Raw genomic sequence first — 16,370 nt, 5'->3', positions numbered from 1 at the left:
CGATTGGGTATCTGTCTTGGGGAAAAAAACTGTAAAGCGTTTTGCAATTATTTTTTTTTTAAATGCATGTTAAATAAAGTTTGATTCTATTTGAAGCTGGTGTTCTACGCCAATGTCCTGGGAGGAGACTTGGATACGGGTCATAATGAGGAGGAGGAGCCTGCATCAGAGTCCAGCGAGCTCACCCTGCAGGAGCTCCTGGGGGAGGAGAGGAGTAACAAGAAGGGGCCTCGGGTCGACCCTTTGGAGAAGGTGAGACGACCACAATGGGCCCCGGTCTTCCGTGGCTCAGTTGGTAGAGCATGGTGTTTGTAACGCCAGGGTTGTGGGTTCGATTCCCACGGGGGGGGGCCAGTACAAAAAAAGAAATGTATGCACTCAAGTCGCTCTGGATAACCTCTATGGGCTAGGTGGGACGCTAGCGTCCCCCCCGTGGTGCACTCCATCAACAGCAGGTGCATTTCAAGAGCGGCAAATTTGAATCCAAATAAATGTCAAAATTCAAATTTTTCAAACATACAACTATTTTACACCCTTTGAAAGATAAACATCTCCTTAATCTAACCACGTTTTACGATTTCAAAAAGGTTTTACGGCGAAAGCATAAATTTAGAGTATGTTAGGACAGTACATTTACAAGAGTTGTGTGTAATGTTTTGTCAATTCAAAGACAGGGTCACCAAAACCATAAAACCAGCTAAAATGATGCACTAACCTTTTACAATCTCCATCAGATGACACTCCTAGGACATTATGTTAGACAATGCATGCATTTTTAGTTCTATCAAGTTCATATTTATATCCAAAAACAGCGTTTTACTATGGCATTGATGTTGAGGAAATCGTTTCCCTCCAATAACCGGCAGTCAAGTCAACACCACAAATTAAATAATTAAAATTAGAAAACATTGGTAAAATATTATATTGTCATTTAAAGAATTATAGATTTACATCTCTTGAACGCAATCAACTTGCCAGATTTAAAAATAACCTTACTGGGAAATCACACTTTGCAATAATCTGAGCACTGCGCCCAGAAAAATACGCGTTGCGATACAGACTAGACGTCATGTTGGGGAGATCTAAAATCGAAAATACTATGTAAATAATCCATTACCTTTGATTCTCTTCATCAGATGTCACTTCCAGGTATCACAGGTCCATAACGAATGTAGTTTTGTTCAAAAAAGCTCATCATTTATGTCCAAAAATCTCCGTCTTGTTAGCACATGATCTAAGCCAGCCGGACTTCTCGTCATGAACGAGGGGAAAAAAATATATTTACGTTCGTTCAAACATGTCAAACGTTGTATAGCATAAATCATTAGGGACTTTTTAACCAGAACATGAATAATATTCAAGGTGGACGAATGCATACTCTTTTATAACGTATTGGAACGAGGGTACCCAACATGAACTCGCGCGCCAGGTGTCTAATGGGCCATCATCGTTCCATGGCTCTTGTTCGGTCAGATCTCCCTCCAGAAGACTCAAAACACTTTGTAAAGGCTGGTGACATCTAGTGGAAGCAATAGGAAGTGCCAAAATATTCCTCAGCCCCTGTGTTTTTCAATGGGATAGGTTTAAAGGTAATACAACACATCAGGTATCCACTTCCTGTCAGAAAATGTCTCAGGGTTTTGCCTGCCAAATGAGTTCTGTTATACTCACAGACACCATTCAAACAGTTTTAGAAACTTTAGAGTGTTTTCTATCCATATATAATAAGTATATGCATATTCTAGTTACTGGGTAGGATTAGTAACCAGATTAAATCGGGTGCATTTTTTTTATCCAGCCGTGCAAATACTGCCCCCTAGCCCTAACAGGATAAGAGCGTCTGCTAAATGACTAAAATGTAAATGTAAAAAATGTAAATATGTTGTTCAAGTTTCTGCGTTATCCAGATTTAAATACTTTTTTTGATTTTCAAATCGAATCGTTTTGAAAAGGAGCTGGGCGTCAGGACCCTGGACTGCAGACGACCCCTCATCCCCTTCGAGGAGTTTGTCAACGAACCGTTGAATGATGTTCTAGAGATGGACAAGGACTTTACCTTCTTCAAGGTGGACTCGGAGAGTAAGTTCTCCTTCCAGAGCTGTCCCTTCGTCCTCAACGCCTGCACCAAGAGCCTGGGTCTGTACTACGACAACCGCATCAGCATGTACAGCGAGAGGAGGATCACAGCGCTCTACAGCCTGGTACAAGGACAGCAGCTCAACCCGTACCTCAGGCTCAAAGTACGGCGAGACCACATCATCGACGACGCCCTCGTCAGGGTGAGTCACAAACGACACACACACACACAAACGACACACACACACAGACACACAAACGACACACCACAGACAGACAGACAGACAGACAGACAGACAGACAGACACACAGACACACAGACACACAGACACACAGACACACAGACACACAGACACACAGACACACACACAACACAGACACACACACAACACAGACACACACACAACACAGACACACACACAACACAGACACACACACAACACAGACACAGACACAACACAGACACAGACACAACACAGACACAGACACACACACACACACACACAGACACTTGTTGGTGTAATGTTGAAGGGGAACAGCACCTGCTGATTTGGCCTTGTTTTTTGGTTTGCTCCTCATGAAATGCTGGCGGCCATGACAGAAGCCAAACGGGAGTTGGCTTGGGGGTGTGGTTTTGATGTGGGTGTGTCCTTGCCACCACCAAGACACACCCATCTGTCAGAACCTTGTTCTCAGCGGTTTCCTCTCCACTCGTTCACAACAAACAAAACCTCCTGCAGGTTGAGCTCAATAACTACAGGCAGATGTACAGTGAGATGCCAGAGGAAGCGTTTAGTAAGTCAGTAGTCTACAGAGTAATATAAGAAGAATGCAATTCCTACATGTATGTAGATATTATAAACAAAGTGTTTTTGATAACTTTAAAAAAATGTAGTAACAGGTCCGTGTAGAATAAACAACCCTTTACATAATACCTTAGAAGCAGTGTTCTTCCTGTGTGATGCCCCGTATATAACAGGAGTTCTCTGATCCTGGTCCAGAATACACAGGGTTTTTCCCTCCCCATATGGACTGATACCTGATCCTGGTCCAGAATACCCAGGGTTTCTCCATCCCCATATTGACTGATACCTGATCCTGGTTCAGAATACACAGGGTTTCTCCCTCCCCATATTGACTGATACCTGATCCTGGTCCAGAATACACAGGGTTTCTCCCTCCCCATATTGACTGATACCTGATCCTGGTCCAGAATACACAGGGTTTCTCCCTCCCCATATTGACTGATACCTGATCCTGGTCCAGAATACACAGGATTTCTCCCTCCCCATATTGACTGATCCTGGTTCAGAATACCCAGGGTTTCTCCCTCCCCATATTGACTGTTACCTGATCCTGGTCCAGAATACACAGGGTTTCTCCCTCCCCATATTGACTGATACCTGATCCTGGTCCAGAATACACAGGGTTTCTCCCTCCCCATATTGACTGATACCTGATCCAGAATACACAGGGTTTCTCCCTCCCCATATTGACTGATCCTGGTTCAGAATACACAGGGTTTCTCCCTCCCCATATTGACTGATGTCATTCAATAATAAAACATTTAAAAAAAGACAATACAAGTAAAAGTTGTGTCTAGTAAAATTTTAATCCAGAGTGCCAAGTCTCTCTCCATTCAGAGACGTCAGTATCAAGCCTGTCTGTCTGGACTTCATACATGTTTCTGTGAACACATACACACACACACACATAAAAACGTTTCTATTACCAATGGCATTTAGGATAGGTAGTACTGTATCTGACGCGCAAACTAAACTTACCCAATTATGGTCTCCCCATCAAACGACCGAGGCTGGCGTCTGACAAAAGCAGTCTACAGTCCTCTCCATCTGTAGATATAGGCAGAGTTGAGACAGAGTTCATCAGTGACACGATGGAATGAAAAGGGTGTTGCTATTATTACCAGCAGCATAGCACCCTGCATACCACTGCTGGCTTGCTTCTGAAGCTAAGCAGGGTTGGTCCTGGTCAGTCCCTGGATGGGAGACCAGATGCTGCTGGAAGTGGTGTTGGAGGGCCTGTAGGAGGCACACTTTCCTCTGGTCTAAAAAATATCCCAATGCCCCAGGGCAGGAATTGGGGACACTGCCCTGTGTAGGGTGCTGTCTTTTGGATGGGATGTTAAATGGGTGTCCTGACTCTCTGAGGTCATTAAAGATCCCATTGCACTTATCGTAAAAGTAGGGGGTGTTAATCCCGGTCTCCTGGCTAAATTCCCAATCTGGCCCTCAAAACCATCACGGTCACCTAATCATCCCCAGCTTCCAATTGGCTCATTCCTCCTCCTCCTCTCCCCTGTAACTATTCCCCAGGTTGTTGCTGTAAATGAGAATGTGTTCTCAGTCAACTTACCTGGTAAAATAAAATAAATAAATTACTGTACTGTATTATTAGTAATCACCTTCAGTTCCACATTGCGGATATGTTGAGTGCCTGGTCTCTCTCCATTCATAGACGTCAGTATCTAGCCTGTCTGTCAGAGTGCCTGGTCTCTGTCCATTCAGAGACATCAGTATCTAGCCTGTCTGTCAGAGTGCCTGGTCTCTGTCCATTCAGAGACGTCAGTATCAAGCCTGTCTGTCGGTGAGGACTCCGTCACATCTTACAAGTCTCCATGTGAACTATCTAGCTAAAGAGAGAGGTGGTGGCAGATGACGTGGTAGGCACAGCTTGTCCCATCATTTAATCATTGAGGATTAGCTGATAACTGCTGAAAAACAAACATTCTTGGTAATATAGAGAAACTTGAACTATTTATTGATCAGCATTTTGATACGCTCGAAAAAGAATTGGATACGTTGAGGCGAACGAGAAGACCTTTCCTCTGTGAGCGAAACAACTGAAGGGAAGCCGCCGTCTAAACTGTAACACTGGAGGAAGACATTTTATAACTATGTCTCCAGAAGATAGAGAATTGTTTACAAGCATGAGAGAGCAGTTAAAAAAAACCTGGATCTATTGCCTGGGCTGCTGGGGGAGGTTGAGGCCTTATAAAACAGGAATGGATTACAGTAATAAAATGATGGAAGAAATACGAGCGGAAAATAAGATCTTGGAAACTAGGACTACATGTCTCTGCTGGTAGGAATATAACAGGATATAATGAGGAATATAACAGGATATAATGAGGACTACATGAAATATGTCTCTCTGCTGATAGGAATATAACAGGATATAATGAGGACTACATGTCTCTGCGGATAGGAATATAACAGGAGATAATGAGGACTACATGTCTCTGCTGATAGGAATATAACAGGAGATAATGAGGACTGCATGTCTCTGCTGATAGGAATATAACAGGATATAATGAGGACTACGTGTCTCTCTGCTGATAGGAATATAACAGGATATAATGAGGACTATATGTCTCTCTGCTGATAGGAATATAACAGGATATAATCAGGACTACATGTCTCTCTGCTGATAGGAATATAACAGGATATAATGAGGACTACATGTCTCTCTGCTGATAGGAATATAACAGGATATAATGAGGACCTCATGAAATATGTCTCTCTGCTGATAGGAATATAACAGGATATAATGAGAACTGCATGTCTCTGCTGGTAGGAATATAACAGGATAGAATGAGGACTGCATGTCTCTCTGCTGATAGGAATATAACAGGATATAATGAGGACTACATGAAATACAGTGCCTTCGTAAAGGATTCAGACCCATTGACTTTTTCCACATTTTGTTAGGTTACAGCCTTATTCTAAATTTGATTAAATCATATATTTCCCTCTCATCAATCTACACACATTACCCCAAAATGACAAAGCAAAACCTGTGTTTTAGACATTTTTGGTAATTTATTAAAAATAGAAAACTGATATCACATTTCCATAAGTATTCAAACCCTTTACTCAGTACTTTGTTGAAGCACCTTTGGCAGTGATTACATCCTCCAGTCTTCTAGTGTATGACACTACAAGCTTGGCATACCTGTATTTGGGGAGTTTCAGTTTGTCAGTGATGTGTAAACCGAGGAACTTAAAACTTTCCACCTTCTCAACTGCTGTCCCTTCGATGTGGATAAGGGGGTGCTCCCTCTGCTGTTTCCTGAAGTCCACGATCAGCTCCTTTGTTTTGTTGACGTTGAGTGAGAGGTTGTTTTCCAGACACCTCACTCCGAGGGCCCTCACCTCCTCCCTGTTGGCCGTCTCGTCGTTGTTGGTAATCAAGCCCATTACTGTTGTGTCGTCTGGAAACTTGATGATTGAGTTGGAGGCGTGCATGGCCACGCAGTCATTGTTGAACAGGAAGTACAGGAGGGGCCTGAGCACGCACCCTTGTGGGGCCCCAGTGTTGAGGGTCAGCGAAGTGGAGATGTTGTTTCCTACCTTGACCACCTGGGGGCAACCTTTCAAAAGTCCAGGACCCAATTGCCCAGGGCGGGGTTGTGACCCAGGGCCTCCAGCTTGATGATGAGCTTGGAGGGTACTATGGTGTTGAATGCTGAGCTGTAGTCAATGAACAGCATTCTTACATTGGTATTCCTTTTGTTCAGATGGGACAGGGAAGTTTGAAGGCGATTGCATCGTCTGTAGACCTGTTGGGGCGGTATGCAAATTGAAGTGGGTCTAGGGTATCAGGTAAGGTGGAGGTGATATGATCTTTGACTAGTCTCTCAAAGCACTTCATGATGACAGAAGTGAGTGCTACGAGGTGGTAGTCATTTAGTTCAGTTATAGGGAGCGAATGAATATGTCCGTAAACACACCAGCCAGAGGATGCAGCTAGGGATGCCGTCTGAGCCAGCAACCTTGCGAGGGTTAACACGTTTAAATGTTTTACTCACTTCGGCCATGGAGAAGGAGGGGGGGGGGGGGCGCAGTCCTTGTTAGCGAGCCGCGATGGTGGCACTCTATTATCCTCAAAGCGGGCAAAGAAAGTGTTTAGTTTGTCTGGAAGCTTGACGTCGGTGTTTAGTTTGTCCGTGACGTGTCTGGTTTTCTTTTTATAGTCCGTGATTTCCTGAAGACCCTTGCCACATACAACTCATCCAGAACGCCGCAGCCCGTCTGGTGTTCAACCTTCCCAAGTTCTCTCACGTCACCCCGCTCCTCAGCTCTCTCCACTGGCTTCCAGTCGAAGCTCGCATCCGCTACAAGACCATGGTGCTTGCCTACGGAGCTGTGAGGGGAACGGCACCTCCGTACCTTCAGGCTCTGATCAGGCCCTACACCCAAACAAGGGCACTCCGTTCATCCACCTCTGGCCTGCTCGCCTCCCTACCTCTGAGGAAGCACAGTTCCCGCTCAGCCCAGTCAAAACTGTTCGCTGCTCTGGCACCCCAATGGTGGAACAAGCTCCCTCACGACGCCAGGACAGCGGAGTCAATCACCACCTTCCGGAGACACCTGAAACCCCACCTCTTCAAGGAATACCTGGGATAGGATAAAGTAATCCTTCTAACCCCCCCTTAAAAGATTTAGATGCACTATTGTAAAGTGGTTGTTCCACTGGATATTATAGGTGAATGCACCAATTTGTAAGTCGCTCTGGATAAGAGCGTCTGCTAAATGACTAAAATGTAAAATAAAATGTATGTCTTGTGTCTGAGCCGTTGAATTGCGACTCCACAAGGTCCCTGTACCGGCGTTTCGCTTGTTTGAATAACTACACTGTTTATATTTAGCCATATTCCCAGACCTCTTTCTGTTAAACGCAGTGGTTCGCGCTTTCAGTTTTGCGTGAATGCCGCAAATACAGCAACTGTTTCTGGTTAGGGTAGGTTTTAATAGTCAGTGGGTCCAACATCTCCAATGCACTTCTTTATAAACTCACTCACCGAGTCAGCGTATAGGTCAATGTTGTTCTCTGAGGCTGTCTGGGAACATATTCCAGTCCGCGTGATCAAAACAATCTTGAAGCGTTGCTTCCGATTAGTCAGACCAGCGTTGAATGGTTCTCGTCACTGGTACATCCTGTTTGATTTTCTGCCTATATGATGGTAGGAGCAAGATGGCATTGTGGTCGGATTTGTCGAAGCGAGGGCGGGGGAGGGCTTTGTATGCATCGCGGAAGTTAGAGTAGCAGAAAGTGTGCCTTTCAGGTCTCTCCAGAGATGTTCGATCGGGTTCAAGTCCGGGCTCTGGCTAGGCCACTCAAGGACATTCAGAGACTTGTCCCGAAGCCACTCCTGCGTTGTCTTGCCGGTGTACTTAGGGTCGTTGTCCTGTTGGAAGGTGAAACTTCGCCCCAGTCTGAGGTCCTGAGCGCTCTGGAGCAGGTTTTCATCAAGGATCTCTCTGTACTTTGCTCCATTCATCTTTCCCTTGATCCTGACTAGTCTCCCAGTCCTTACCGCTGAAAAACATCCCCACAGCATGATGCTTCCACCACCATGATTCACCGTAGGGATGGTGCCAGGTTTCCTCTACATGTGACGCTTGGCATTCAGGCCAAAGAGTTCAATCTTGGTTTCATCAGACCAGATCATTTTGTTTCTCATGATCTGAGAAACTCCAAGCAGGTTGTTATGTGCCTTTTACTGAGGAGTGGCTTCTGTCTGGCCACTTTACCATAAAGGCCTGATTGGTGGAGTGCTGCAGAGATGGTTGTCCTTCTGGAAGGTTCTCGCATCTCCACAGAGGCACTCTGGAGCTCTGTCAATGACCATTGGGTTTGTGGTCACCTCCCTGACCAAGGCCCTTCTCCCCCAATTGCTCAGTTTGGCTGGGCGGCCAGCTCTAGGAAGAGTCTTGGTTAAGAATCAAGTTGATGAGGACAAAAGTAATTTAATCCATTTTAGAATAAGGCTGTAATATCAAATTGTTCAAATCTTCTGAAACTCATCAGTCTATTCTTGTTCTGAGAAATTAAGGCTATTCCATGCGAGAAATTGCCAAGAAACTGAAGATCTCGTACAAAGCTGTGTACTACTCCCTTCACAGAGCAGCGCAAACTGGCTCTAGAAGAGTGAGAGGCCCTGGTGCATAACTGAGCAAGAGGACAAGTACATTACAGTTTCTAGTTTGAGAATCAGACACCTCACAAGTCCTCAACTGGCAGCTTCATTAAATAGTACCGGCAAAACACCAGTCTCAACGTCAACAGTAAAGAGGCGACTCCGGGATGCTGGGCATAGTTGCAAAGAAAAAGCCATATCTCAGACTGGCCAATAAAAAGAAAAGATTAAGATGGGCAAAAGAACACAGACACTGGTCAGATGTATAAAATGCTCGACAAGTCTCCAACAAGTCAGTTCGTCAAATTTCTGTCCTGCTAGAGCTGCCCCGGTCAACTGTAAATGCTGTTATTGTGAAGTGAAAACGTCTAGGAGCAACAACGGCTCAGCCGCGAATTGGTAGGCCACACAAGCTCACAGAACGGGACCGCTGAGTGCTTAAGCGCGTAGTGCGTGAAAATTGCCTCTCCTCGATTGCAACACTCACTTCCGAGTTCCAAACTGCCTCTGGAAGAAACGTCAGCACAATAACTGTTCTGTCGGGAGCTTCATGAAATGGGTTTGCATGGCCGAGCAGCCGCACACAAGCCTAAGATCACCATGCACATTGCCAAGCGTCGGCTGGAGTGGTGTAAAGCTAGCCACCATTGGACTATGGAGCAGTGGAAATGCATTCTCTGGAGTGATGAATCACGCTTTACCATCTGGCAGTCCAACGGAAGAATCTAGGTTCGGCGGATGCCAGGAGAACGCTACTTGCCCGAATGCGTAGTGCCAACTGTAAAGTTTGGTGGAGGAGGAATAATGGTCTGGGGCTGTTTTTCATTGTTTGGGCTAGGCCTCTTCGTTCCAGTGAAGAGAAATCTTAACGCTACAGCATACAATGACATTCTAGACGATTCTGTGCTTCCAACTTTGTGGCAACAGATTGGGGAAGGCCAGTTCCTGTTTCAGCATGACAATGCCCCTGTGCACAAAGCGAGGTCCATACAGAAATAGTTTGTTAAGATCGCTGTGGAAGAACTTGATTGGCCTGCACAGAGCCTTGACCTCAACCCCATCGAACACCTTTGGGGTGAATTGGATCGCAGACTGTGAGCCAGGCCTAAATCGCCCAACATCAGTGCCCGACCTCACTAATGTTCTTGTGGCTGAATGGAAGCTAGTCCCCGCAGCAATGTTCCAACATCTAGTGGAAAGCCTTCCCAGAAAAGTTTAGGCTGTTATAGCTGTAAAAGGGGGGGGGACAAACTCCATATTAATGCCCCATGATTTTGGAATGAGATATTGGACGAGCAGGTGTTCCACATACACCTCATGACCAAAAAAGTATCTTTCTGTTTCTCCTAACCTGCTTTCTGTGTCCTACAGTTAGAGATGATCTCCATGGAGAACCCTGCGGACCTGAGGAAGCAGCTGTTTGTGGAGTTTGAAGGAGAGCAGGGCGTCGACGAAGGAGGAGTGTCTAAAGAGTTTTTCCAGCTTGTCCTTGAGGAGATGTTCAATCCTGATATTGGTGAGATACTCTTCTGCTTTAACATTAGGGAAGAAGACGAGCTCATGACAAGTCTTACTGATCATCTTTGTATTATTCACCAGCAAACTATCAAACTGTCCAACTGTCCTCATGGTGTTTTTATGTTCCTTTTGTTTTTTAGACAGTCACTATAATATAGATTTTTATGGGTCCCAGGACTCTGGCAGACAGTACGAAGTGTTACTGAGTGGACTATCGTGGCTACATAAATAAAAAATTATGAATGAATGAAATGAAATGTGTTCCTTCCGTCAGGCATGTTTACGTATGATGAGTCCACCAAGCTGTTCTGGTACAACCCGTCCTCTCTGGAGAATGAGGCCCAGTTCACCCTGATAGGAATCGTCCTGGGCCTGGCCATCTACAACAACTGCATCCTGGATGTTCACTTTCCCATGGTGGTCTACAGGAAACTGATGGGGAAGAAAGGCACCTATCTGGACCTGGCAGACTCACATCCGGTACTGGAACATATTTCAACGTGTTTCAATGTGATTTGTAACGTCATTAATGTAACATGTTTAAACCTGTTAGATGTGATATAGTAAGTAGCCTTGTGCCAGAACGGCCCGCTGGGCAGGAGCTTATCTCCTGTTTCTGTAGCGTTAGCAGTGGTGGAAAAAGTGCCCAACTATCATACTTGAGTAAAAGTAAAGATACCTTCATAGAAAATGACTCAAGTAAAAGTCAGCCAGTAAAATTTTACTTGAGTAAAAGTATTTGGTTTAAAATATCCTTAAGTATCAAAAGTAAAATGAAATCATTTCAAATTCCTTATATTAAGCCTATTAGATGGCAGCATTTTCTTATTATTTTTTATTTTTTTCATTTACGGAAAGCCTTGGGCACACTCCCAACATTCAGACATAATTTACAAACGAAGAATGTGTGTTTAGTGAGTCCTCCAGATCAGAGGCAGTAGGGATGACCAGGGATGTTCTCTGTTTAGTGAGTCCTCCAGATCAGAGGCAGTAGGGATGACCAGGGATGTTCTCTGTTTAGTGAGTCCTCCAGATCAGAGGCAGTAGGGATGACCAGGGATGTTCTCTGTTTAGTGAGTCCTCCAGATCAGAGGCAGTAGGGATGGACCAGGGATGTTATCTGTTTAGTGAGTCCTCCAGATCAGAGGCAGTAGAGATGACCAGGGATGTTCTCTGTTTAGTGAGTCCTCCAGATCAGAGGCAGTAGGGATGACCAGAGATGTTCTCTGTTTAGTGAGTCCTCCAGATCAGAGGCAGTAGGGATGACCAGGGATGTTTCGTTGATAAATGCGTCAATTTGACTATTTTCCTGTCCTGCTAAGCATTCAAAATTTAACGAGTACTTTTGGGTGTCAATGAATGTAGTAAAAAGTATAATATTTTCTAAAGGAAAGTAAAAGTAGTCAAAAATATAAATAGTAAAGTACAAATACCCCCAAAAACTACTTAAGTAGTACTTTCAAGTATTTTTACTTAAGTACTTTACACCACTGAGTAGCTTGATACAGGTAGGCTAGTTGAGAACAAGTTCTCATTTACAACTGCGACCTGGCCAAGATAAAGTGTATCAATTCGACACATACAACAACACAGAGTTACACATGGAATAAACAAAACATACAGTCAATAATACAGTAGAACAAAATAAAAAGTCTATATACAATGAGTGCAAATGAGGTAAGTTAAGGATATGATATAGGCCAATGTCATTGTTTTAATAGAGTTGCCCATAAGTACAAAAAAAACAACATGTATGCACGCATGACTGTAAGTCACTTTGGATAAAAGCTTCTGCTAAATGTCATTTATTATTATTATTATTATGGATGTGTGTCTTTCCTTTTCAAATCGATTGGATACGTATCTAGATACGTGGGCTCCGATACAATACAGGAACCATACGTTTTAGTTTGAAACGATTCTGTGCGATTCAGTTGGATTTAGAAGAACGAATCGATGCACTAACATTTGCATAACATTTGCATAAACGCATCCATTTTCTTTTCTAAATTCAAATCTGCTGCTGATGGAAGCTCATGAGCTCGGCCTCTCTGAATTGGATCTCTCTGAGCTGACGTGTGTAAATGATGTATAATTCTATACCACCCAACACTCGGTTAGGAGGGGCAATGTTACCTTTTAACCCCCCCCCCCCACAAATCAAATCAAATTTATTTATATAGCCCTTCGTACATCAGCTGATATCTCAAAGTGCTGTACAGAAACCCAGCCTAAAACCCCAAACAGCAAGCAATGCATGTGAAAGAAGCACGGTGGCTAGGAAAAACTCCATAGAAAGGCCAAAAACCTAGGAAGAAACCTAGAGAGGAACCAGGCTATGAGGGGTGGCCAGTCCTCTTCTGGCTGTGCAGGGTGGATATTATAACAGAACATAGTCAAGATGTTAAAATGTTCATAAATGACCAGCATGGTCAAATAATAATAATCATAGTAGTTGTCGAGGGTGCAACAAGCACGTCCGGTGAACAGGTCAGGGTTCCATAGCCGCAGGCAGAACAGTTGAAACTGGAGCAGCAGCACGGCCAGGTGGACTGGGGACAGCAAGGAGTCATTATGCCAGGTAGTCCTGAGGCATGGTCCTAGGGCTCAGGTCCTCCGAGAGAAAGACAGAAAGAGAGAAAGAGAGAATTAGAGAGAGCATATTTAAATTCACACAGGACACCGGATAAGACAAGAGAAATACTCCAGATGTAACAGACTGACTCTAGCCCCCCGACACATAAACTACTGCAGCATAAATACTGGAGGCTGAGACAGGAGGGATCAGAAGACACACACACACACACACAAACACACACCTTTTAGATCTGAACACACCCACTAATATACACTGCTCAAAAAAATAAAGGGAACACTAAAATAACACATCCTAGATCTGAATGAATGAAATAATCTTATTAAATACTTTTTTCTTTACATAGTTGAATGTGCTGACAACAAAATCACACAAAAATAATCAATGGAAATCCAATTTATCAACCCATGGAGGTCTGGATTTGGAGTCACACTCAAAACTAAAGTGGAAAACCACACTACAGGCTGATCCAACTTTGATGTAATGTCCTTAAAACAAGTCAAAACGAGGCTCAGCAGTGTGTGTGGCCTCCACGTGCCTGTATGACCTCCCTACAACGCCTGGGCATGCTCCTGATGAGGTGGCGGATGGTCTCCTGAGGGATCTCCTCCCAGACCTGGACTAAAGCATCCGCCAACTCCTGGACAGTCTGTGGTGCAACGTGGCGTTGGTGGATGGAGCGAGACATGATGTCCCAGATGTGCTCAATTGGATTCAGGTCTGGGGAACGGGCGGGCCAGTCCATAGCATCAATGCCTTCCTCTTGCAGGAACTGCTGACACACTCCAGCCACATGAGGTCTAGCATTGTCTTGCATTAGGAGGAACCCAGGGCCAACCGCACCAGCATATGATCTCACAAGGGGTCTGAGGATCTCATCTCGGTACCTAATGGCAGTCAGGCCACCTCTGGCGAGCACATGGAGGGCTGTGCGGCCCCCCAAAGAAATGCCACCCCACACCATGACTGACCCACCGCCAAACCGGTCATGCTGGAGGATGTTGCAGGCAGCAGAACGTTCTCCACGGCGTGTCCAGACTGTCACGTCTGTCACATTTGCACAGTGTGAACCTGCTTTCATCTGTGAAGAGCACAGGGCGCCAGTGGCGAATTTGCCAATTTTGGTGTTCTCTGGCAAATGCCAAACGTCCTGCACGGTGTTGGGATGTAAGCACAACCCCCACCTGTGGACATCGGGCCCTCATACCACCCTCATGGAGTCTGTTTCTGACCGTTTGAGCAGACACATGCATATTTGTAGCCTGCTGGAGATCATTTTGCAGGGCTCTGGCAGTGCTCCTCCTTGCACAAAGGCAGAGGACACAGCAAACCTTCTTGCCACAGCTCGCATTGATGTGCCATCCTGGATGAGCTGCACTACCTGAGCCACTTGTGTGGGTTGTAGACTCCGTCTCATGCTACCACTAGAGTGAAAGCACCGCCAGCATTCAAAAGTGACCAAAACATTAGCCAGGAAGCATAGGAACTGAGAAGTGGTCTGTGGTTACCACCTGCAGAACCACTCCTTTATTGGGGGTGTCTTGCTAATTGCCTATAATTTCCACCTGTTGTCTATTCCATTTGCACAACAGCATGTGAAATTTATTGTCAATCAGTGTTGCTTCCTAAGTGGACAGTTTGATTTCACAGAAGTGCGATTGACTTGGAGTTACATTGTGTTGTTTAAGTGTTCCCTTTATTTTTTTGAGCAGTATATTTGTCGTTTTTGCAGATTTAAAGTGTTAGAGCTATATAATGTATCCATATTTTATCTTTAAAAATGAGCTATGACATAGCCAACGAATATATACTCTACCGTTCAAAAGTTTGGGGTTCACTTAGAAATTTACTTCAAAAGAAAAGCTCTCCCCCCCCCCATTAAAATAACATAAAATTGATCAGAAATACAGTGTAGACATTGTTAATGTTGTAAATGACTATTGGAGCTGGAAACGGCAGATTTTTTATGGAATATCTAAATAGGGGTGCAGAGGCCCATTATCAGCAACCATCACTCCTGTGTTCCAATGGCACGTTGTGTTAGCTAATCCAAGTTTATCATTTTAAAAGGCTAATTGATCATTAGAAAACCCATTTGCAATTATGTTAGCACAGCTGAAAACTGTTGTCCTGATTAAAGAAGCAATAAAACTGGCCTTCTTTAGACTAGTTGAGTATCTGGAGCATCAGCATTTGTGGGTTCGATTACAGGCTCAAAATGGCCAGAAACAAAGAACTTTCTTCTGAAACTTGTCAGTCTATTCTTGTTCTGAGAAATGAAGGCTATTCCATGCGAGAAATTGCCAAGATACTGAAGATCTCGTACAACGCTGTGTACTACTCCCTTCACAGAACAGCGCAAACTGGCTCTAACCAGAATAGAAAGAGGAGTGGGAGGCCCCGGTGCACAACTGAGCAAGAGGACAAGTAGATTAGAGTGTCTAGTTTGAGAAACAGACACTTCACAAGTTCTCAACTGGCAGCTTCATTAAATAGTACCCACAAAACACCAGTCTCAACGTCAACAGTGAAGAGGCGACTCCGGGATGCTGGCCTTCTAGGCAGAGTTGCAAAGAAAAAGCCATATCTCAGACTGGCCAATAAAAATAAAAGATTAAGATGGGCAAAAGAACACAGACACTGGACAGAGGAAGATTGGGGAAAAAAGTGTCATGGACAGACGAATCTAAGTTTGAGGTGTTCGGATCACAAAGAAGAACATTCGTGAGACGCAGAGAAAATGAAAAGATGCTGGAGGAGTGTTTGACGCCATCTGTCATCATGGTGGAGGCAATGTGATGGTCTGGGGGTGCTTTGGTGGAGGGAAAGTGGGAGATTTGTACAGGGTAAAAGGGATCTTGAAGAAGGAAGGCTGTCACTCCATTTAGCCAATTTCCTCCTACAACAGGACAATGACCCAAAGCACAGCTCCAAACTTTGCAAGAACTATTTAGGGAAGAAGCAAATCAAATCAAAGTTTATTTGTCACGTGCGCCGAATACAACAGGTGTAGACCTTAAAGTGAAATGCTGAATACAACAGGTGTAGACCTTACAGTGAAATGCTTACTTATAGGCTCTAACCAACAGTGCAAAAAAGGTATTAGGTGAACAATAGGTAAGTAAAGAAATTAAAACAACAGTAAAAAGACAGTGAAAAATAACAGTAGCGAGGCTATATACTGTAGCGAGGCTACATACAGACACCAGTTAGTCAGGCTGATTGAGGTAGTATGTG

The 16,370-nt window shown here is 44.4% G+C and overlaps 1 protein-coding gene and 1 non-coding gene across 6 annotated transcripts in view; both read left to right on the top strand.

The window, feature by feature from the left end:
* LOC100194730 (ubiquitin-protein ligase E3A) overlaps nt 1-16,370 on the top strand; it is a 211,333-nt gene that overhangs the window by 14,232 nt on the left and 180,731 nt on the right. For all 5 annotated transcript variants that reach the window (XM_045688001.1, XM_045687998.1, XM_045688000.1 and 2 more), the window contains exons 6-9: nt 97-252; nt 1,953-2,279; nt 10,391-10,535; nt 10,812-11,017. In XM_045688001.1, coding sequence (XP_045543957.1) covers nt 97-252; nt 1,953-2,279; nt 10,391-10,535; nt 10,812-11,017 — 834 coding nt within the window. The remainder of the gene's footprint in view (nt 1-96; nt 253-1,952; nt 2,280-10,390; nt 10,536-10,811; nt 11,018-16,370) is intronic.
* Nucleotides 272-350, top strand: trnat-ugu (transfer RNA threonine (anticodon UGU)). The gene has a single exon. It is a non-coding gene; the product is annotated as a tRNA-Thr (tRNA).

This window comes from Salmo salar, chromosome ssa10 (genome assembly GCF_905237065.1).
Source record: "Salmo salar chromosome ssa10, Ssal_v3.1, whole genome shotgun sequence".
NCBI lineage: Eukaryota > Metazoa > Chordata > Actinopteri > Salmoniformes > Salmonidae > Salmo > Salmo salar.
The sequence above is the reverse complement of the archived record's forward strand: the minus strand, read 5'-3'. Positions and strand labels throughout refer to the sequence as shown.